The 24883-nt window shown below is 40.1% G+C and overlaps 2 protein-coding genes across 4 annotated transcripts in view; both read right to left on the bottom strand.

Moving 5' to 3' along the window:
• The window catches only part of LOC115807885 (LIM zinc-binding domain-containing Nebulette-like), a 96139-nt gene extending 81206 nt beyond the window's left edge, over positions 1-14933 (bottom strand). For all 3 annotated transcript variants that reach the window (XM_030769073.1, XM_030769075.1, XM_030769072.1), the window contains exons 1-2: positions 14721-14933; positions 12130-12224 (exon numbers count right to left, since the gene is read on the bottom strand). In XM_030769073.1, coding sequence (XP_030624933.1) covers positions 12130-12224; positions 14721-14789 — 164 coding nt within the window. In that variant the 5' untranslated portion in view covers positions 14790-14933. The remainder of the gene's footprint in view (positions 1-12129; positions 12225-14720) is intronic.
• A 4118-nt stretch (positions 14934-19051) lies between these two features.
• Positions 19052-23190, bottom strand: hus1 (HUS1 checkpoint clamp component). Its single transcript, XM_030769576.1, has 8 exons — positions 23139-23190; positions 22247-22374; positions 21752-21928; positions 21361-21468; positions 21201-21275; positions 20870-20969; positions 20583-20699; positions 19052-19455 (listed from the first exon to the last, which is right to left on the bottom strand). The coding sequence occupies exons 1-8, from the start codon at positions 23188-23190 to the stop codon at positions 19373-19375; spliced, it is 840 nt and encodes a 279-aa protein (XP_030625436.1). The 3' UTR covers positions 19052-19372.
• Between the last annotated feature and the right edge of the window lie 1693 nt (positions 23191-24883).

Genomic DNA, 24883 nt, shown 5'->3' with positions numbered 1-24883 from the left:
TCCAACAGGGACAAATATGCTTACAGAAACAGAGAAAGAGAGAGACAGAGACAGGGAACAGACAAAGAAACGGAGAGAAATGCCTTCGTGGAGCATGTCAGGCTTCAGAGGGCACTAAAGTGTGACGGTGAACCACTTTGAGTCAACGCTGACATTTACCTGGTTTGTTACACTTCACATATGCTTACCTCTGTGACTAAGTGGTTCTACTGAACACACGCTGAAATCTGTTTTTCATTTCACATCTTTCTCTGTATGACAGCACTGCTCCAGTGCGTGGATGTTCACTGAGTGGAAGCACAAAGTCTCCACTGTAGTAATATTTGGAATGAATGTGTTAATGGTCAAGCGACAGTCGCATCTCCACTAATTATTAATGGACAGGCTAGAAGATTAGCTTTTGTAGATAAGGCTGGCTTTGGTAGAAAAACAACTGTCTATATCGCTTTATTTTGGGAGCAGGCACTACATACCAAATACCACATCAGTCAGACTATGCTCCATACACAGAAAGAACTCAATACATAACCTATGCTCTACACAAAGGCTATACTCCACACATAAACTATACTAAATACATAAGCTATACTCAACACATAAAGTATATTCGATATACAAACTATGTCTTCCACAAAGACTATACTCAATACATAAACTATACTTAATACATAAACTATACTCTGCACAAAGACTACTCCATACAAAAACTTTACTCTACACAAAGGTTATAACCCATACATAAACTATACTCTACACACAGACTGTACTCAACACAAAGACCATACTCTACACACAGACTGTACTCAACACAAAGACTATACTCTAAACACAGACTGTACTCAACACAAAGACTATACTCTACACAGACTGTACTCAACACAAAGACTATACTCTACACACAGACTGTACTCAACACAAAGACTATACTCTAAACACAGACTATGGTCCATAGACATACCATACTCCATGAAAACGTTCCCAAAATAATTATGTGACAAACTCTGAAAGACTGCCTTTTTTTCTAGTCCTTACTCATTTGTCCTGTTGGTGAAAGTAAAATGGCTACTATATAATGTGCTGATCTGCCCTGTGGGGAAGAGAAAGACAGCAGATATGCATGTGACTCACTGTAATCTGATGAATCAGATCTGCTGTGGGCATGAATGCATATCAGGGCTTTTTAACTTAACAGATTTGGCATTTGTGTTTTCAGGCACAATAAACAAATGCAGGGGGAGTGCCCACACACTCCAGTAAGAGTACAGTGTGTTGGTTAGGAATGGTTAAAATGATATGCACGCAGTGATGGATAAACAGCTTCACCATCAATGTTTGTCATCCAAAATACAAAACTACAGAGGACATAATGATGTGAGATTCTGTCTCTTTGTAAGAGATCAGTTTCAACTCTAATATGTTGTTATCTGTTTGCCATTTAAAAGTGAATTTGTGTACAACACCTTGTATTCTCTCATCAGAAAATCTCAATTTAACTATTTATATTTTGCAAACCAAAATGTAAAGTAAAAGAGGCAGATTCTGTGAATCTTAGAGGGCTGTGAACATTGAGTAGGGTGTTGATAGAACAAATCTGGATTATCGAAACATGAGTATGCACACAGGTGCACTTAAATAGCAAGATAAAAATACAAAATTATATGTTGTTTATGTCAATATACTTGAAACAAAATGCTAAAATTTCAAGATGCAAAATCTGCATTTCTCTAAAGGAGCTGTGTTTTACCTGGGCTGGGCCCTGTGACTGGGTAAGCATGCAGGAGTTGGGTGAGCGTGCAGGAATGGGGACTCTCTGAGCATGTCCTTGGTTGGGTTTTCTCAGAGGGAAGAGTCGGACTAAATCAAGCGTAATGGCACACATGCAGGGTGACACACATCGGGTGGTTAGAGGGACGAAGAGCTCTTACCAAAACACATATGTTTACACACATGTGCGTTCTCTTTCTTTCTCTCTCACTCACACACACACACACACACACGCAAATAACGAGGATATAGACATGGGCTATTTAATATCACACGGAAACAGACATAACAAAAACGAACCCCTTCTCTATCTCTCTCTCACACACAAACACACACACACACACACACTCACTCTCCTCGTTTCCCTCCATCTCTCTCTCTCAAACACATGCAAACTAAACCACTAATATAAGTATGTAAATAAACGAATAAACAGCATGAGGAAATGCCACACATACACACACACACAGATACACACAGACACACCCACTGGGCTCATATTTCCTGTCTGCAGTGATTAATTGTGCTGCTTATCTGCATGGGCAGAGGCCAAAGCCTGAGTGCTGTTAAAATGTCATCTCTCCATCCCTCTTGTTTACGGCTCAGGGAGGGTCAGGATGAACTGGCATAAATACAGGACATCAGCCATCGTCTGTCAGAAAGAGGCTCTGCTAACTTGCAAAAGACTGGAACTAGCTCCACTGTGGATTTATGGGTAATATCCCCATCTATAAATTAAAGTAATTTGTGCTTTTCAATTTCATTTTAACAAGCAGCCAGTTTCATATGCATACACTTTTAACAAAATGCCATGTGTGACCATCCTTGCATGAACGAGAGCAAAAAATAGGGGTTTCCAATGGCAACGGCCCACACATGGTTGTGAGTGTGTCTCTCACCCAAGTGTGTGCTCCACCAGGGATTCACTTCTGAATGAGGCGGTTTTCTTATTGTGGTGGGTCCTGGAGGTTTTGGTTGGATGGACACACATTTTACCCATTAAAAACATGCTGCAAACTCGAACATGACTGACTAAAACAGTGTTACCTCAAACTCTCAAGCATTAGTACTGCTAAGGAAGGTTTATTAATGATGGAAAACCATAAACAAACAGCGAAAGTCTTGTTTGGTGAAGAACCATACATGTGTGGACCTGTTCTGTGGTGTGAAGAAAGGCCAGAGTACAGTAGCTCATGCTGCCTGTTAACTGCAGAAAACTGTTGAGATGAAAACTCCATATCAGAGCACAGTGTACATTCACACAACCACAGTGATATCATCGTCAACCACCAAATAAAAATGAGAAAGTACAAGTTAGACCAACAAAGGACCAGTGACGTACTGGTTAGATCAGATATGTGTGGTCTCATAACTCAAACATTACATAAACAACTATGCAATGGTGTGTGTGTGTGTGAGAGAGAGAGGGAGAGAGAGAGAGAGAGAGAGAGAGAGCGTGTGTGTATAGTGTATAAGAGTGTTTGTATGTGTTTGTACATCTGTGTGAGTGTATATTTATTTATTACTGTTAATGGTAAAACTAAAGCGTGAAAATGCTTTTGGATTAGAGGTAGGTCTATGGCTGGGATAAAGTTTTTATCCTTTACTTTTCTTATAATTAAAATCAGAGAAGTCTCTGCAGGATCAGGCATACAAGGTGGAAGGGGTGTGTGTATGTATGTTGTGTACGTGTGTGTCCGCATGTGTGTGTGCGTGTGTGTGGGCGTGCGTGTGTGTGGGTGTCTGTGTGTGAGAGAGAGAGTGTGAGTAGCTGAGTAACTCTGGGTACTGTTTACTTGCCTGTCTATCTTTTTGCCTCCTTGTGAATTGCACTCTCTCTCTCTCTCTCTCTCTCACACACACACACACACACACATACACATAACAGGAGTGTGTAAAGTCTTCTCACAGTCACTTCACTGATCTCACAAAGCAACAAAAGCTGTCAGACCACACTCCACTCATCCATCACACACCTTCATTTCCACACAAAAAACCCTGAAAAAACACCAGTGCCTGAATGCCAAGGACCGGATTCATCAAAACTCAGAGGAGACATGAAATACTGATCAACAGAAACTTTTAGAAAAGCTTCAGTAACACTCATTTTAGTACATTCATTTTACACATGCACTGTACATTGCCTGAGAGAACAATGTGATTATGCAACAGAGCAGAGTAAAGTATGGAAAAACTCGACTGAAAGATGATGTCACGGACAACTTACTGTCATAATTCTTCCTTCATGGAGTCGGACCGTTTGATCTCAGCACAAAGGATGCTTTATGTGCCCAAATGACCAAGAGCATCCATCACGGCAGCTAATTTGTTTGTGAAGGAAAAATGACATGCATATGCAAACAGGTTCCTCTAGATTTGCTCCACATGGCATAAAAATCGATTTCAACCACAAATAGTCTTCACTAACTGACACACTCTCTAAATGGCGTGTTTGTGTGGGATATTTTGACTCAGGGCCACAGTAAGCTTGAGGGAACAGAGCCAGTGGGAGAATCAACCTGAGAAGAAAGTGAAATTCCATCACCATCCAACGGATTGGTACAGTGAGGGCAGAAACAGCATGTATACTGGGTAGTTGAGTACATTCTCTGATGCCTTGCCTTACAGGTCTAAAATAGTGTAAGTATTTGATATGCTAGAGCACAGCACTAACTTTAAATACTTGGTACAGTGATGTAGTGAAGCAGCAGCAGATCACTGTATCAAAACAGCACAAGTAAATCAGGGATATTGTCCCTGAGTCAAGTGTGATCAGTTTATTTATACCAAATGGGAGGGGACTGACAATGGTGTATCCTCTCCTAGTGACCCTACTACATTAATGTGGTCTCTGGGACATCAAAAAGCATTTATCGTCTTGAGAATAAATGGGTTGATCTAATATGATATAGATCAGCTTGTACTGTGTAGAGTTTCACAGGTGCTTAACAATGCCAATCATTTCTAACACTGAGCCTGTCTTTTGTGACATGTGGAAATGAACACAACAGCACACCATAGGGTCCTCTAACTGAACACAACAGAGTGCTCTAACTGAAAGACCAGTTTTCTCATTTATGCAACATTTGTTGTCATTCCTCACAAGTCATTTGTTCTTGAGTGCTTCTGGAAACTGTTAAGGAAACCACAGGTAGTTATACTTAAGAAATATGAAGCTTTCATTTGATAAGAAGAGGAAACACATATTTGCTTCAAGTGTTAATCTCAAGTTAATTGCAAAATAAAAAGAAAAAAAAACCTTCTGAGGACCAGCGAAAGCTGGTTTCACCTCAGCACCAGTGAACATCTTAGTAATAGCCTGACAACTATGCCTGAAGAGTTTATCTTCAGCTACTGTAAAACACTAAATATAAAACTGATTCTTTTCAAAAATAATCTAATTATAGATGACTGCAACATCCTCTTAGCAGAGTGCTTATCGTCAAGAGACCGCAACAGCACACAATGTGGTTATATGATGTATTGTGTGGTCTGATGTGAAAACCATTGTTCTAAAATGTTGCAGTGGTATTTGTAGAGGACAATCCTAGCGCTGGGGCACAATCTTATTTTGGAATTGTTTGGTTTTTGAGAAGCCAGAGGAAGAGGCGCTCTGCTGGCCCAGGCCTGAAAGCGTGGAGCTCCGTTCCAGCTGGAGACGGACGCAAAATAAAGAACTGCCGTTTCCTGCTCCTCCGCTCGCCAAGCAACAAACACCAGGCCGACAGCCAATGAGACACCCTCAGTATGACTTATGGCCGTACCTTTTGACGAAGCGTACACTGTTTTGACTAATCCGTACATGCTCCATGAAGAGGCTTGTCTGATGTAAAAGGGGGCAAATCAAACGCTGCTGGACTGGGGAATGTGCTGTGAAATGCTGAGAGACATTTTCCTCCCTCTCTCTTTAATGTCCAGTTACTGAGCCCATCCATTTCACTGGTCCTGACACTGCAAGTTACTGCTGCAATGTCAGACAACCTCTCTCGCTACTCGTCTAACTCTGCAGCTGAAAAGGATGTCAATGGTAAAACCCCCAGTCGCAATATTAAAAACACTTTTTTTTTAAACAACTCTTCTCCAAGTTGTCTTAATTGACAAAGATATATTAATTTATTACAAACAATGTCTGCATTAACTAAGTTTCAGATAAACAAAGGACTTTTGTACAATAAAGTTTGTCTACTGTCAAACTAGTAACAAAGGGATTGCTAGCATACCATATGATCTTAAAAAAATTTTAAAAAGTCTGAGTCACCATTTTACAGTTACTCAGTACCATAGTGAAGGATGAATAGTACTTCATTCTCAGAGTGAATGGGAATGACACACTGCCTCGGGATTCACCAGTCAGTGCAGCTCAGAGGCTCATACACAATCAAAAATACACTTAAAGAGCAAGGATGGCCCCTGCCTCTCCTGTACCCCACTACATTAGCCATTGGCCTAGTTCTCCAGTGGCCTAGTGGGGCCCCAGTGCATTCCCTGAGGGAGAATGGCCCATATCGTAGAGAATCTATAACCAATGTCTGTATGTCCTTTCTGCTGTTCACGATGAGGGTGGCACAGATTTTCCCAGGGGCCTTTTCCACAACAGAAGCATGGACATACACTTTATGTGGCCTGACAGCTAAGAGGGCACAGCAGTCAAACAAATAACCAGCATTAACACACTCCTCCAACACACGCACACACACACACACACACACACACACACACACACACACACACACACACACACACAGAGGGGGGGGGGGGGGGTGTGGAGGTTAATCTAGGGTCATATTTCAGCTGATAAAACAAAATGTACTGAATTGGAATGTATCGTGTAGGAACACTAATGAAAGCGTCTGAACTGTATAGTATGAGAGTATATGTGAGTATAACTGGGGGAACTGTATAGTATGAGAGTATATGTGAGTATAACTGGGGGAACTGTATAGTATGAGAGTATATGTGAGTATAACTGGGGGAACTGTATAGTATGAGAGTATGTGAGTATAACTGGGGGAACTGTATAGTATGAGAGTATGTGAGTATAACTGGGGGAACTGTATAGTATGAGAGTATGTGAGTATAACTGGGGGAACTGTATAGTATGAGAATATGTGAGTATAACTGAGGGAACTGTATAGTATGAGAGTATATGTGAGTATAACTGGGGGAACTGTATAGTCTGAGAGTATGTCAGGATAACTGGAGGGGAACATCCTGGAGAGGATGATCTGACTTAGGGTGAGGTCCAAGAGCGTAATTTGTTTTTAGACTTGACCTTCAATTTTGATTGAGAAGTTTTTGTGGAGGAAATGAAGACCATGACAAAGGACAGGGTGGAAAGGTAAAGTGTATCAGGTGCTGTATCAGCTAAATCCATTCAGAAAATCTCTGATGTTTTACTTATTTCTCATTATTGTGGGACTGTTAAAATTAAACGGTCTTTACTTCAGTCAGACAAACGGGGAGCAGGCATAGAGCAATCTAAATCCTGAACCAATATTCATGCTCTAAACTTCATCTACAATTTTAAAATGCTTTCTAAGAGACTGAAGAGTGGACAAACATGTTGAGCAAGGTCAGTGCGATGAAATAACCAATTGTTTTTCTTTGGCTCTTTCAGCAGTGCAAGAAGTGGAAACAAACCACATCCAAACACACACAGCAGACTTGAGCAGTGTTTGGGTGGCTGTACAAAAAGTGCTGGACTAACCCCAGTGTTCCCTGTCTCAAAGCCATTAGTGATTAGTCTCCCATTGTCAGGTCTGCTGCACTGATCAGGGTGTATGATGTATACAGATCTACTGATCTAGAGAATGGCTAAAGAAAGTTCTGGAACAAAGGCTGCGCTAATTACATAGTATGGCCTCTCAGTGAGCACTGATCCTCTTGTGGTTTCAAATATAACCTATTGAATTCATACAAAAGTTAGAACATGAACAGCTGGTTGAATAGATCCTTAAAATAGTCTACTACTATTATCCACCCCTCTCCCCCAAAAAGCCTTAGTTAGCTTTGGTGAGCACTGTCTTAGAGCTCTGAAGCTCAACCAGTGACCTGTCTTTGCATAATCAGGCCCCTGTTACATCCTTCTGTGAGTCTATGGCTATTGATAAAGTAATAAACATGGAATCACTAAAGATGTAAGTGTTAGGCAAGGCAAATGCAGATTATGAAATAAATGTGATCAAGATTCTAGGCAAACATGAACTACGCTGACTTGGTGATGCCATTTCTCAATTTAAAGCATGAAAAGGCTTGAGAAAAATCCTAAGGAAAAACATAAACAGATTGTCTCTTAGAAAGAGTGAAACCATTCAGTGCCAAGTTTAAAGTGAGTTCTTATTCACAGTTACAGACCGTGAATCTTTTATGAGACCTGATCTCCTCCCTATTAACCACACAGACAATTAGAATGGCTTTCATTGTTAAGTCAGCACTACATCCCCCAGTGGGCTTGCACAGAGTTGACTTATAGGAGATTCAAACCAAAACCAAACCAAAAATGGCTTGATTGTCCACTGGTACTTTGCTTTGGAAAAGATATCCAGGTTTGCATGATTCTTACAATTAATTCGAATTCTTGAATCATCAATTCTTGAAAAGTGATCATTCCAAAATTGCAAAAGAAACACTGAAGCTTTAAATACCCCGGATCTCTAGCTAGTGGAGTAAAGCCAAAGAAACATGTTTTCAGACAATTATGTTGATATCTTTAAATACAGCCTCTGACACTCTCATTCTCCAGATGCTCATCTTGAAAAGAACAACTTCAGTTTATCCTCTTTGAGTACTGCAGTTCAGCAATATGAATCAACCAGTGTTAAAAAGAGACATTTGTGAGGACATGAAGTTTTCTCCCGTTTTAAATGTTGCCAACAGTCAAGGAGTTTGGGAATGCAAGGTGAATGTGTTTGGGAATATTATAAAACAGTCAACTGTGAATGTGTTTGGGAACATGAACAGTTAATATGTCTGTGAATGTCTTAAAATATTCAGCGGAGAAGGTGTTTGGGAGTGGCAACAGTGAATATGTTTGGGAATGTCCTAAAAGATTCAGCACACCCTATGTTTGGGTAAAACACACTGACATGCACTGAAGGATCATGGAAGGGTGGACAGAGTTAGAAATGTTCAGTTCTTTGTCTTCCCTTAAATATGAATTCATAATCTGAGGAAGATTATGGGCCAGACTACTGATACTCCACTGAGACTCTTGAAACCGAGCAAGTCAGGTCAGTTATATGATTAGATTTTCTTCAACAGGCATCAGAGAATGACAGCTACTCTACAGCAAAGAGTCATTTCACACAGGATCATATGACTGTTAGAAAAGAACAGCTAAATGTCTGTTTTTTCATACATTGTTCTTAAACATCAACCTTTAACACAGTGTTTATGGTCATTATCCAACCTGATTCTGCTACCAGTCCTCAACTCTCTACTCTTTTATTTATAATGAAAGACTAGTCTGGTGTGTTACATAAGTTTTCTCCAATTCTTTGTCTGCTTGACAAATTAAATCTGTGCAAGAGACAAAGCAGCACTGTTTCACTGCTTTGTGTGTAGCCAAGTGTGAAACATCCAAGTTTATCTCATCAACATCTCTCGGTAAAAGCTTCGATTGAGTTGGGACATCAAGCAGTCAGTTCCAGAATATTCCTTTTCAAAGCTTATCTGATTAGTTGGGATATGGGCATTATGAAATTCCCTTAAAACTGACACTAATGTGATATTCTTCTTCTGATTGTTTCGGCTGCAGATGTCATCTCTTGAAAAGAGTTCACCACCATTAGAATCACTCAAATGCTTTTAATTCTGTCATTGCATAATGGTGCCCCTTCAAACTAAAGCAATCTGAATCGTGTAAAAGTACCGCCAATATTTATACATTGAATTAAGTCATCTGTGCATAAAACATCCTTAGCTGTCCATAAAGTTAAATAGAAATCACAAGTTAAATAAATGCAGATAAGATCTTCAATTAAAAACAAATAAATAAATAAATAAATGAATAAAAAATTTTGCGGAGGTGAAATTGCTCAATGGTAAGAATTTTGTGAAACTCAGCCCACCGCTGATAATTTGCCCACTAATCCTCTACGCTTATTTTTTGCCTTTCATCTTATGAGGATTAAGGGAAGCGCTGACTGGGGCCAGGAATTTGGCGAGGAATTGTTGAAGGAACGCTGACCTGACTGAAGTGGGGAGTGTCAGATTTTTTAAAAGGCATGGATCACAAAGCAAAGCAGGAGTGTTGATTTTTCACAGACCAAGAGTCTAGTAACAGAATGTAAAACACACAGCAAACAACAGACAGGTGTCTGAAGTTACAGTCATCAAGAAGTAAGAAAATTTTGCTTTTGCCATTTTTTAAGGGATGCAGTCAAATGAGTATCTGAAATTAAAGGTCACAGAAGAGAAAGGACAAGCTTGAATGCTCTACCATCAAGGAAATGACCTGTCTACTTCAAACAAACAACATTTGTAAAATGGTAAGTAAAGGTTAAGCAGGCTTACACAGATGTTCATTTACAAACTAAACTATGCATGTGGGTACTCTACTACATACAAGATCTGAGCTGTATGTTTGGTGACTATCCTTTGGCCTCTGAAGAGGAGTGTTGTTACACTTCCCCCAGTCCAGACTTCTTGTGACAGATATCACACTGGAATTACAGATAGTGGATTTCAGCAGAGATATTCCTATTAACATATGCATAGAACAACTGTGTGCTTGTGGCCTGCATTTTCACTTACATTTCTTCCTGTGGCTAGCACTAAGTTATCATACCAGTGGGTGTGAATTGTAAACATGCCTTTAGCTTTAGCACAAGCATAATTTATTTATAATGGTAATGGGAGGCTCTGAGTAGGATCCCTCTGTTTTCACACTTTCTCTTGTCAAGGGGAGATGTCCATGTCCACGGAAACAAAATAAAGTTTCAACATCTCTAAAAACTGATAAAGAGCAGGCATCAGTAGTTTAAACAAATTTTATGGTTCAAATGAATGAAAAGCGAAGACAACATGCTCCGAGGTATCCTTACAATTATCCTTATGACTGGTTATAAGTACTTATGGGTGTGTGTGTGTTTGTGAGTCTATGTACATGCATGTGTATCTCTAAAGCCACTGTCTGTTTTCCATAAATCTGCTAAGTAAAGACCAGAGCAAACGCGTTTGGTCTCCATCTGCCCCCACACAAGTCAACTGAATTTGGACTTGTTTTGCTGCCTGATATCTGGGCTGGACTCCCCATGTTTTCCATGTACATCAGACAAACAGTCTGTAACTCTCTCCTCCTTTTTCATTCCCCTCATGAAAGGCCTTTGTTTGATAAGACATGAAAAATGATTCCTGGATCATGTGTAATCTCAATAATCTGAAACACGAGTTCATCTGAACACATTATATAACTATTAAAGACACAGAATTTCTGCTGTGTTGAATTCAAACCACTAATCAAATTAAGCAAACCAGCTATAGATTCTGACTGACAGACTCATAAGGTTAGCCAAGCATTAGACTTCAATGAGCAAGTGGTACTACTACTGAAGTACAAGCTCGGAGCTTCATAACTGCTCTGATGGTCTCAACAATCTGTCGTCTGAGGTGTATAAAGTAAAAGCAGAAGTGCTCTTGCTAAAAAAGAAAATAGAGTTAAAGTATCCCTCCTGAAAAATACTTAAGTAAGAGTATAATAGTCACTCATTTACAACTTACAAAAACAGTTGTCAGTTTAACTCTACTTAGAGTGCTTTTTTTTTTTTTTTTACCAAGAATACTTCCACTTTTACTTTTTCCACCCCTGCTGTAAACAATGCCCTCACTATCCTTTCTCTACACCAGACACAGAGCACAAAGTCCATCAACCTCAGATCTCAAAGCACAGTAGTCACAATTAAGCTATTTTAAATTCTTATGGTTCTGTTTTACAGTGTGGTAAAACCAAAGTCTCCACCATGAGGACAAAAGAATGAATGAACCTGTGTATTATCTGTATACATACAATTATACATACTGCAATTGATTCCAATAAAAACCTGACATCTACAAACCTGTGTATTATCTAAAATAAAGTCCAGTCAAGTTTCGACTCTGCTTAAATTTCAATTCTTGGAATCAAAGCTGGCAAAGATATACCAACAGAAACATCTCTAATAAAGTTCTGTGTCAGTTTAGCCTGCCCAGAGAGGACCCTGTTGGCATTTTTGAATTGGGTGCTTGTTTGGGTCCAGTGAGGCATAGAAGACTGATGTGGGACAGTACACTTGACCACATAATTAGCAGTACACATGAAAAAGAGAGTTGACAGAGAGAGAGAGAGAGAGAGAGAGAGAGAGAGAGAGAGACAGCAGTAGGACTTACGCATTGCAGTAGGGTTTCTTGTCGTAGCCTTTGTAGTTTTTCATGTTGAGTGTCATTTTGCATACCTCGCAGTGAAAACATCCTTTATGCCAATTCTGAGGATGAACCACAAAAACACAACACATGGCACAACACTGACTGCAACATCTGCCAGCATCTGGACTAAGGAGGGCACTGGGTCCCCACTCCATCCAGACAATGTCATTCATTTCATGCTAGCTTCAGTGCAAGCTGTCAAAGCCATGCACGTTTTAAAACGTGATATCAAAACTACTGAGACTTTTACATATTTTTGTATTTATGTTCAAAACCACATCGCTTTCGTAATGTCAGTATGTAGGAACCACACTAAGCATGGCCAATGTATGATGAACGAATGTGTTGCTGGACAGTAGAGCGTGTTACAGTAAAGTGTACTGTTAGGACATTTTGAGGAGTATTGTTGGACCAGTTAAGTGTATTGCTGAGGCATTGTGGTGTATTTTTCAGGACGTTTGAATCTATCATTTGGGTGACAGCGTATGGACAGGGTGGTAGTTTTTTGGTTAGTAGACTGTGTTGTTGGGACACTGGGCTGTGCCACTGGGGCTGTAGTTTTTACTGTTCTGACATTTAAAAAAAGACATTGTTGGGGTTGTTCTTGCGGGTGATTGGGCCGCGCGGGTGGGGGGCACTGCGTTCAGCGTTGCCAGTTTGGGAGTGCTTACAGAATGGTAGGTTGGTCCTTAGTTGTATACAAGACTTCTAGTTCATTACGAAATACTGATTAAGTAATGAAAGATACAGTCAGTCATATTACTCATCTCAGGTAATGTTAGTTTAGACAGACTTTAGCCAGCAGCTTGCGACACGGCTAGCCATTGAACCTGAGCTAGCTAGAATTTGTAAGTGACTGGCAAGATTTGGCGAGCATACTCTGCACTTATGTCTGTATTAGCGTCAGATACTAAACTAATACTAACATTTAATTTGCGACCAGTGCTGCAATTTGAAACAAACCAACAAATAAACAGCTAAACAGGGTTTCATTACACTGAATCTTGTTTGTTGAAAGCACTCCGTATTGTGCCTCAGAAGCATCAACCATCAAATTGTTTATAATATGCCAGCGCACTTCCATATCTAACGCGACACAGGCAATCTTGTCACATGTCCCGGGACGAACGGTGCGTTCCCAGGTATAGCCTTCTCATTCTATTTAGAACCAGCAGCAACTGGCTAGCTGGAAAATCTACTTTGATACAAGTTTGCGAACGTTTGTTTTCCACAATCTATACGAAACGAGAATTAAGTTTGATGTTACCTCTGTGTAATTTGGGCTAATATTCTGCAATCTTAGGATCACATTGGCTCTGAAAGTGATAGGCCTACAGGAGGGTTATGTTAGGACGGCAGATTTAATGTAATTATGGGATCAAATGCTGTCAATTGTTGAATGTTTTACACAGTGATGGTTTGTTCTTCAGGTGTAAAGATTATTCATGCACTGCGATTCAGTGTCTCAGCTTTTTCACCGAGATTCAGATGTAGGTGGGTCATATTTACACAGAGGCACACAAAATGCTGGGTTTTGTCGGTAATTATTTTGCGGTCACTAGATCATTGACAACATTTACTGTATCTGATAATCCCGCACTCAGGACCACATGTCACAACATTTGCTAAAGCTGGAACAGCAAGAATCAGTAACTGCATAACTATTTCTCCTCGCTTATATACAATCCCCATAAGAGGGATGGAAAGAGAGGGGGGAGGCGTAAATACAGTAGGAGGGATTTAATGAGCTAAATTGCTCTGCTCAGTGACCGAGAGGGTACATACAGAGCGATATTAGGCTACTCATACTTACAAACTAAATAGGATACTTGGAAAGGTTCCCATTCATTGTTCTGTCACCACTTAACTTCCATAGCAGTAAATTTGAAATAGTAGCTAAAACCTGAGAGTTAATACCTCGTTTATTTGCAGAATTGCCATTTTATCCATATTAATCCTGTCTGGATGACGGATTGAAATAGGAATATTGCGCAACCTTTAATGTATTACATCAGTAGCGAAACTCATTCCAGTGCTTAACGGATGCCTTGAAGAAGTGACAATTATTAGGTGCTGATGAGGGGGAAAGAGGTCCGCACTTCCTCTAAACTGCTATCCGACACCTCATGATACAGCTACAACTGAGAGCATTAAACTAACTCCTTCTACCTCACCAATACGCACCAGTCTTGAGAGAACTGGCAGGGCTGGAATTCAATTATGGTCAAAGCCCATATAGACGAGTCGATCAAGAATGGTTCGGTTGGTGTCATATGTGCGAATATACGTAATGTTCGTTTTTGCGCGGATTGGTGTCCAGAGCACATACAAAAATATATGTTTTTGTCGCAGTCAAGTATGCCCCTAAAGTGTGAAAACAGCGTGAATGCAGTAAATTTGGAAAGTTAAAATACGGTAACTTGGCGCTTTTCTTCAGCTGAGGGTTTTACATGACGTGTTGTTGTCTAGGCAAAGTTGAAAGTGTAACGTTTACTAAACATCTGAGCTTTTCCGTAAAACGAATGTTGTGAGAAAACATGCTCTTTTCTGCTCACCTTGTCAAGACAGTTGACTTTTTCCGTCGGGTAGACAATTTTCCCACAGCGCGCGCAGGAGGGATTCATTTTTTTCAACAATACTTAAAATTCCTGTTTTAATGAAGTTCAGAGCTATAGAAATGTATGCACAGATTGGTCTTCTCACATCCCGAGTGTCTGTAAGAGCAAGTTAATGTGGGGAAAAGTAAACCAGTCTCTAACAAACCACGAAGCACGTTCCCACAGCCGATGCTGTCCTATGTTGATGCCGCATTGGAATAGCACAAGCGCAAGCTGAAGCACGGTGTGTGTGACAGAGCACCTTAAAAACAGCAGACAGCACAACTTAGCGACGCGACAGCGCCAGTTCAAACCACATGATCCAGCACTGAGAGAGAGAGAGAGAGAGAGAGAGAGAGAGAGAGAGAGAGAGAGAACTGAAGTCAGTACTCAAGTTTGGCAGCAGTATCAAAGAGAGGAAGCTGAATTGTCCTTGTCCCTCTGCCCACACTGAGTGATTATGCCTTCTGTGTGAAATGGAATAGTTCCCTGATGGGGCTGACATCTCACTAAACCTTTACACCTTTATTCTTTTAACATCTTACAAAACGATGATACTATGGATATTACAGTGAGCAACTGAAGAAGTGGCACGCGCGAGAGCAGTGCAGCAGCACCTTTACAAGCTGTGTCTGAAAGTTCGCCGTGTGACAGGACAGGTGTGTGTGTGTGTGTGATAGACTGATACCATATGGAAATCACTTTGCATCTTAGAGGAAGTAGGCAAAGGAAAAATGAGACTGGAGCGCTTACATAATGATTGCAGTGGGGTGAGAGAGAGAGAGAGAGAGAGAGAGAGAGAGAGAGAGATCAAAGGATTCGCGGTTCCCTCAGAAGGCTTAGTGAGGCTGCAGTGCAAATTAGTCACGAGGGATAGAAACACTGTACAGCGGCATGAAAACTGTCTTATTATTAAAACCTCACATTGTGACGTGTGCAATCTCCCTTGTCAGTTTTTGTGTCCTATGGTTAATGATGGTACCGCTTCAGAGAGGATTTTGGCACTCTTGGTCAATGGCTCTCTCTGTTGGCTAAAATTGAAATCTGTGCCTATGTTTAAAAAAAGCGAAGCGGAGAATGTTCCCTGTCAAGAGAAGAATAGCAGTAAATCGTAACCTATATAGTAAATTACTTTATGCCAATTCTGAGGATGAACCACATTTTGTAATCTGTAATAGTTCATAATATAATTTGCTGTGAAGTGTTACACTCACAATGGATGTGAATTCAGATGTAGTTTCATTTGAAGTTCCACATTGTTAGCGCATCATATGAATTCAAACAGTCCTGGTTTATTTCGCTTTCGTAGTAGGACCGCTTTGACATCAGTAAAGATAGCTGTGCGTTGTGTCGGTGAAAAACTAAGACGCAATTATCGCCACCTTGCGAAGGATTTGTGCAACCGCACATAAATGTGACGTGACCGTCTAGGATTAGCCTATTTAAAATATAACACGTTGTTTTGTCTGATCTCATTCATTGCTCCGTTTTGGTGATATTTAGTACTGCTCTAAATCATATCAGTTTATTAAAAACACAGCCATTGCGCATTAAAATTTATTCGTGGATGTAGGTGAAAGACTATTTTAAACATAAAAAATGTAAATTGTATCGTTTTGAGACACGGGACCAACATTCAAAATTTTAAAATAAGGTTGCATCGCAATATAAGCCACAACCATAATAGATGAAGATTCCTCGATGTAAATCTTCTGTTCATAATCGATATCCCATCATGCCCTTGCACCCCATGCAGAAAATAACAAAGTAAAATTTTATTTAAGATTTATTCATGTTACCAAGCACTGGACTATCTGACAAATACAACTGTTGATCACACATTTGTTTTATAAATTGCTTTTTAGGTGATTATGGAAATTTGTAACCACGGTGATACAATTTAAGCAAGGTTCTCCCCTTATAAACAATGACGTACACACTGGTAGTCGGCTGGTCCGATTGTAGTGGGTCCATTCAATTGATATTTCTCACAGTCAGTTAACTTAACTCCCTGTTTGTTTCCCCTCCCTGCTCACTACACAATTCGACTAGTCTTTTATGATTCAGACTATGTGCTTACACAGAGAAGGAAAGAGTCAATAAAGATCAAATCGAGGACCAAAATATGTAATATTTTCGGCAGCAATATGGCGATATAGTTTGTTTCTCTGAGAAGTAAATGCATTCAACTTGTTTTTTGAACTAGAAAATTGTGTTTATAGTGATGTCAATCTGTATATTACGCTTTGATGGAGCTTCTAATGGCAGGAGCTTTATTTTCTATGCAAAATAACTTCCCATCATGCATTGCTGCATCAACTCATAAGAAAGATTAGACTTCAGAAAATAGGTCTGCGCGACGATAACTTTATTCTGAACATAAACTACAACAAAAATCGTAAAGGTGTTTGGGAATACTACATAATACAAAAGAAATTGTCTCTTTTCGGTACCATTAGGTAAAAGCTTGTCTCGATTTGAATGGTTATAAACCGTGCGCCTTTCTTTCTCTTCTCGGCTGGTCCGAAGGCAGTGGGTATTTACAATTGATTGCTACAGTCAGTTACAGAAATCCTTGTTTCTTCTCTCCCCTCTCCCACTGCTGTCCTTGACCGGCTTTTTGTCCACACATCCAGCAAAAGTTTCGAACGAGTATTTTTAATACATGCATGTAAATCCTACGAAATTAAGAAATCGATCGAAGCACCTTTTTTTGAACAACAATAATCCTACCCATCTTCCACCATTGGTGTCATGTATTTCCATTTCGACTGTTTGGGACCACACAAACCTTTATGACACTAAATAGTCGGTTTTGGAGGCTAGTCACCGTAATCGCCGCCCTCGTGACACGGCCACGATTTAAATCGTAGTCCGGATCTTTCTCTGAAAGGTTCAGCTTCGTCTGCTGCAACGGTACGCAGGGCTGGCGCCAACAAAATATAGGCCCATCGTTAAAACACTGAACAGCTCCATCTTCGCAGGACTGAACTGATGACCCGCACCGCCGTTTCTCAAAATTTTCGGTTTTGAATTTGCAAATTGAATAATCCTAAATTCGTTAGTCAAACTAATTGTTAATTAGATGATTGATCCATGTAGCAGATTATCCCCAACGCCGTTTGTTTTTCGTCTAATTTTCGGCTTTAGGTTTGCAGATTTAGCAAAACTAAATTCGGTAGTCAAACTTCGATTCTGAGACATGGGGTCGACAACAATTAACACGTCCTGGACAACACTGTCGCACTTCGACTTCATATTATAAAACACAGGTTGAACGGTTTCAGCATATTATACACATAAAGTAAACATTGTATCATAGCATTTTTGCAATCCACGCAACTGTTAACAGACAGGCTTCGATAGGAGCCGCAATACTTAGACACTGCCCTGCGTTCATCATGCGTTATTTAATATTAGGGGCACCGGTAATACTACCAGTTAGCTATGGCCACCTACTTCGTGATGCAACTGACTGACCGTTTCCGTCTCAAAACAGTTAAACATGTAACAAAGACACCTGTGTACGGTTAGACACCTGTATACGGTTAGATTTGAAGAGGTCCATGCTGATAAAACGGTGCGCATCCGTTGACATAATTTCATAATATAAATATAATATAGGCCAATGGTTAATTTCGGAGTTGGAATCAAGGGTTCGTTTAAGGTTTTATGTAGCCAATATGTCAAAGAACTTTGCTGAAATTGCTACTACACTGCCATGTCAAACAGGTGAACAATATGGTAGTAGGCCTACTGCAGATGTGAGATCATAAAGCAGTCCCACTTAGAAGTTGTTTTACAACACAAAGCGATGCACCTCCACAGCATCTTCAAAGAAATTAAATTAAACTGCCGATTACTGAGAAACTAGCTAATTACCAGCAACCACTAGGTATGGTACACAGATAGTTTCTGAGTGGCTGCAAGTTTAACCTAACCAATCACATCTGCGAGTGAGAAATTTAACCAGGGACAGCAAGCTACCAATTTTACATACCTTTTTAAACAGATGATCTGAAACATTCTTAGCAATAATGCAAATAATTGTGTCCCAGAACAAGTGTCCAGTCAGCAGTGCACGTTTTTCAAATGAGTGCTGTTTTTCAGCAATCAGAACAACTTGAATTCAAAGAGGCAAAATGTACTTAGGAATTATGACACTGTAAATAATCAACCGTAAAATACACACTGTGTGTTGTAAACAGAAATGGTCTACAGAGTTAGAAACTTTTAAAGTATGTGAGATTTAGAGAATAACATGAAAGGGAAAAAACATACTTAAGGCGAGTTCTAAGAGCCTTTAATCTTGGAGGCTTTGTCATACTTCAGATAAAATCTGTAATACACTGGGAGGATAACATACACATAATCACTGTGGAAAACAATCAAAAACATATTCATTTGGGAACAACCTGTGGACTTCATTCCATTTCAGAACAAATGAATTCAAGGGACACAGCCCTTAAAGCAGACCACACAGGTCTGGAGCTCTCCACGCCACAGTAATGATCCCTGATGGAGAAAAACAATCAGTCTGCTGGGTTTGACAGTTTGCGCCTGCCCTTTGCCCTCTTCTCCTCTTTAACTCCAGTAGAGCAGAGACAGGGTCATGCCACTGCAGGGATGAAATACTGAAGAGACACATCTTCATGCAGTAATATCAGGTGAAGTATCTTTTTGTGAACAATATCTGTTGGGGGGAAAAAAACAGAACTTGTCAGACTTGTAGTGAGACTTCTAGGTAATAACTTCTATGCAGTGCCAAACTGGGAATGGTTACAAGCATCAGAAACAGGGACATAGGGGCGTTTTCACACCTATAGTTCATTTGCTCTGGTCTGAATCAGTTGATGAGTTTGTAAACTTGGAGCGTTTCCCCTTGGTTCAGTTTCTTTTCACACAGAGAAAAATCCAAGCAAACCAAAATGCATCACTACAAACCACGTGAGAACATTCACTCTGCTTACTGGTCAGATGTGTCTGGGGCGGGAGCAAGAATGTAAATACAGGAAGAAGGTCCTGTGTTCTGGACTAGTGCATATTTCTGTGAGAGAAACATTGCTAAGGAATTTCACACGGAGCAATGGCAGAGTTGGCATTTGCTCATAACTGTGCTAATGATCTGGGCAATATACCAGGCAAAACTATAACAGCAGAATGCTGAATGCACTTTGAGGAAATGTCTTGAAAATACTATACTGCCCCACACTTTGTAAAGAAGGCAAGCCATTTAGCTCAAACTTGAGGAGTACACCTCAAGTTTGGTCGGATCACGTTCCCAGCACAAATGAACCTCTCCAGAGTTTAACTGGGACTGGACCGAGACCACCTCTTCTCAGGGGTCTCAGTGCGGTTGTTTTGGTCTGCACCCAAGCGCGATTACTGTGTTCACACTTGCCCAAACAAATGGCACAGAGGGGGAAAACGAACCACAGTCCGATTTAACCGGACTAAAAAGCGCAGGCGTGAAAGCACCCAAAGGTTTAATTTCAATTCAGCAGTATGTAAGTTAGAGGTGTCATTTTGGTGTCATGTGTAGTCCAAACGATTAAGGGGACTTTTGCCCCACTTGTAGTCCACTCTCATTTTCCTTCAGCATTCTTACATTTGTATCTGCTCTAATACTGAACTTAAAGGTGGCACTTATGCCACAGACAGTTCCATAATGGCCGTTTGCCTGGTTTGTATTCTGCAAGTCTTGGAAGTTCTCTTGGATAAAAGTGTCTGCTAAATGAATAAATGTAATAATGTACATATAATGTAACTGAAATCCTAAGAATTGTGAAGAGGAGAGAGCCTTGTCTTAAGTGGACTCACTGCACATGGCCTTGCTGGGGTTGACCTGCTGTCCTATGAGAAACTGCTGGAGTTTCCGTATGTCTACACGAGCATATGCCATCTCTTCAGGATCCCTACTCTGAGATGCATCATCACCTGAGAGAGAGAGGGAGTGAGAGAGAGAGAGAGAAAGAGAAAGAGAGAGAGAGGGAGAGAGAGAAAATCCACAATAAGAAATTTCATCCCCATTATCAGTCATAATGCCTTATACTAGTATAGTTACAGCAACCATAAAACTGCTTTTGTGTTGATCTTCTGAGACTTACCCCACGGAGGGTTCCCAAGGTCTTTGAAATGTGTGGTTACAGACACTAGGTCTGTTTCAATCTTCAGATTCATCTCACCATTTAGGTTAGCCTCCATAACCTAATAGGTAAACATTATGCGAAGCTTCAGTGTATGATCTTAATCAGAGAGAGAGAGGGGTCATTTCTGTAAACTGTTTTTTTTCTTTTATTTCCTACAGGAGATATCAGACAGCAGTGAGTCAAACACCGCATTATTATTAATATCAGACTGGATAAAAAATTAAAACATTAAAACAAAACAGTTGGAGCGGCAGCCTCTCCGTCCACTTCCCGTGATTTGTCTACTCACCAGATAGTGGGAAAGATTCTTCATCCTGTCCACTACATTCTTAATTGTCTTCAGAGGGGGCAAATATATACTGACCTGTAGTCCACAGAACACATCACAGAGTTAGAACTCATGAGGAGTGAAAGGTCCAACAGGCAAAGGAGAAGCAATGTTGACTCACATCAAAGTCAGGCATGCTGGGCTCTTTAAAGTCATGCCACAGCCGTCTGGGTATGACATCCACGGGAATGTCGTGGGTGACCGCACGGCTGATACTGGACAGAGAGGGCTGGGAAACAACGCATAGCTATGCAGTTAGAAAAACTAACACACGTGGTATTATGTCAAGACACACACTGATTTCCCCTGATTCAGCTGTCAAACCGAAGTATAATATTATATTCTCCTTGATTGTGTGGAAGAATAGAGCACATCATTAACTTACGACAATTTCAGTCATTTTAAAAGTAGTCGTCAAAGGTTTATGGCTGACAATTACGGTTCAATACAATATTTACTGAGTCCTAAGTTATGCTGTGCTATTACGATCAGTGGGCCTGACTTCCCCATACCAGCTCGGCAGCCAGGGTGAGGCACGGGCAGTGCTTCTTGGTTAATTTGACTTTGACAGACTTCGCGTTCTGGGCTGTCTTTAAAGCGCGGGACAGGTTTTCTGGCGATACCTCCAGACAGATCTCATTAGCCTCAGCCGACACGCCCTCCAGTTGATACTCGTCGAAGAAATTAACCTTCAAGAAAATGCTGTCATAGACCTCTCCAGCTCAAGTGTCAAACATTCACATTTCTCAAGGCAAAATTGAGGTCATTATCTTTGAAGTAACTACTATACACAAAGCCGACCCCTGCTCTGCTAAAGCAACTGGACGGTTATCGTAGTGCCGGTATGTTACCAGAACTAGCAGACTTCCTCAATAATTATATCACGAATGAAAACATAACGCATCAAAATTTCTTAAAACAATATTACCCTTATAACAAAAGTACTGTGTTTAGCTGATAAGTTTACTGACTTCTTGCGGCTACAGGAGGTTACCAACCGTACCTACCTGTAATAATTCACACCACATGCTGACTCCTCCGCTTGCGACTTTGCCAGAGAGCACGAAGTACAGATTGTCTGCGGTCAGTCTTAAGACACAAGATTTTGTCAGTTTGGCAATTGTGTTTACGACGCCTGCGGAAACAAACAAACAAACAAAAGTGAAACTAGTACTTGAACGAGTTTATTAGCTTTTTTTGTATTATTAAATAAGTAAAAAATAAGGCATTTATGTGACTGTACATACGATATGAATGGACACACCAGTGGTATTTAAATATGCAATACACAGGCATCCAACTATTCATCGGAAAAATGTTCCTAATGGTAAACCTGCTGACTGATGAGGAATTCAGCTGAGGAATTCAAAATCTGATCATGTCAGTATTTCATACCATACTCCAAAATGAGAGATTTTTGAGAGTCGTCACATTTTTGTTCATGTCTCATTCGAAAACGAATGTGCCATTGAGTTGTAATTGTATAACAGTGCGTGTCATCAGTTCAGAGGTATAGCTAACATCTAATAGTGACAAGACAAGCTAGCGATCATTGGTGACCCTTTGAGCTAAAACTTTAGCAGTGAAACCACGTATTTTCCACATTGCTATTGCTCCCTGTGGCGTATTTAATTAATACAAAGTACACAATTCCGGACTGAAGTTAAAAAAAAAAAAAGAAAAGAAAAAGGTCCCGTGTATTTTCCATGTCCATGTTTCACACATCTAAAATACAAGTTCAGAAATATTGCTGTACAGCGATGACAGTAAAGCGCGTGGTTGAAACATCTCCACAGTGAATAAATTGCTAGCTAAACCACCGTCACTAACGGTTTAATTATTTACCAACACAAGAGCTAAGTTAACAATCAAGATGCCTGCTAACGTCTGTCGGCTTACGTGTAAAATGGTTGAGACATCCAACGTCAATCATTTTTGCTCGGAACTTCATTGTCAGCTGTTATTTATTGTCATTAATACCCCGTACTTGTTGTTATTGTAGCGTGTGACTTCTCTCACCCCCTAAAAACTAACATTTATTGCCGCCTCTGGTTTAAGTGCACCCGCCACTGATCCGCTCAAATAAATATTCCCCTAAGAAACAAACCTGCGTATTTTTGTACCTACTTAAACATTTTGCAATAGTACTTTACATTCACAAGAGGGCGCTCAAGGTATGACCATCAAACGGTACTGCAATCGCTCGGCGGGCGCATCAGGAGATATATCACTGAAAAGAACAGCATGTCCAGACCACATCACTGCTATCAGACAACGAGAAACAGTTTAATTTTCATGGGAAATCAGTGGATGATATTTCGCCAACTGATAACATCTGATTGTTAGCAAACTAAATCAACATCTGAGAGTTAGCAAACTAAATCAGCTGCAGACTTAATGAACTAGAAACACCACCACCGACAGAATGTGGAATGGTAGTTTAAACTTTAACCCTAAAATAATTTGGAACCGAAGAAGAACAACAACAAGAACAACAAAAAAGTGAGGTCTAAATATAGTTTACGTTAAAATTACAATGAGAGCGTATCATAAATACGTATATCACAAAAACTCTTCCTTGGATATTTCTCAGTGATCCAGTTAGGTGAGATAGTCTGAGCGTTTGATGAAAAAGGGCAATTCAGCATTGCACAACAACGGACATATTGGTAGGCTAAGATGCCACTGCTCTGTTGTTCCCGTAAGAGGGATGGTGATATTAACAGAAAACGATCCACCAATCCTTACCTTGCTACTTTTAACAGTTAAAACCTTTGGATTTGACAGTAGTGCACAGGTTAAAAATTATAGTTGATAAGGACCGGGTTAGTTATAGGACAGTCATTATTGGAGCATCAGTAGCCAAAATAACATTATCTTGAATGTAGGACCAATCATGAATATTCATGAAGGCTGAAAATAGTTGAGCGAAGTGCTGAGATCTCGTTGTAGGTTTTTATGTTTGAGCTGTCACTGGGTCTGAACTTGTCTGAAAATCCAGTCTGCTGTATGGACCTCTTTGGATCTGAAATTTTCACACTAAGATTTCTTGACACAACAGAAACACAGAGTGAAAAAAGCAGTGAGGCGAGACCAGATTGCAAACATCTGGCCTGAACCTACTGTTCAGACAGGCTTTGAACAAAAATGCCCATATTTGTACTCAGAGATGCAATCATTACAAGAAATCATTTACAAAATTTTCTAGTGACAGTTATTCATATTTAAATTTTCGTTTCTATGTGGTGTTACAGACAATAATAGACAATATCACACCTGTAGTCATGCCAGAATAAGAAATATAAAATTACGAATTGTAGGCTTGAGGAAGCAGTTTTGGCAGCTGGCAAAGAGACCAAGCCTCCTTTTAGCCCAAACGTCTGTCTACAACACATCTATAGGAACTGAAGAGCTTATGTAGGAAGACAGTTGTTTAAGATGCCCTGTATACTTCAGAAATGTCCACCAGAAACATAAAAACCGATGTAACGAAATATCATTCTACTGGATGTTAAGACATCTTTTCATTTTATATGAAGTAAACAACGGGCCATATTGCATACTAAAGGTGCTTCAAGAAAAAATCCATTAAACGATTGTACGGCGTGCATGGAAACAGGGGACTCGTTTGAATCGCATGCTCT

This window comes from Chanos chanos, chromosome 3 (assembly GCF_902362185.1).
Source record: "Chanos chanos chromosome 3, fChaCha1.1, whole genome shotgun sequence".
Lineage (NCBI taxonomy): Eukaryota > Metazoa > Chordata > Actinopteri > Gonorynchiformes > Chanidae > Chanos > Chanos chanos.
The sequence above is the reverse complement of the archived record's forward strand: the minus strand, read 5'-3'. Positions and strand labels throughout refer to the sequence as shown.

Excerpts from the sequence above, each read along its gene's own strand:
- hus1 (XM_030769576.1), bottom strand. The coding sequence starts at position 23,190 with ATGAAGTTCCGAGCAAAAATGATTGACGTTGGATGTCTCAACCATTTT. Across the intron at positions 21,929-22,246 it reads TGTGGTGTGAATTATTACAG|GTTAATTTCTTCGACGAGTA; the intron begins GTAGGTACGGTT and ends ATTTTCTTGAAG. Across the intron at positions 19,456-20,582 it reads CCCCAGCAAGGCCATGTGCA|ATATTGTTCACAAAAAGATA; the intron begins GTGAGTCCACTT and ends TCCCCCCAACAG.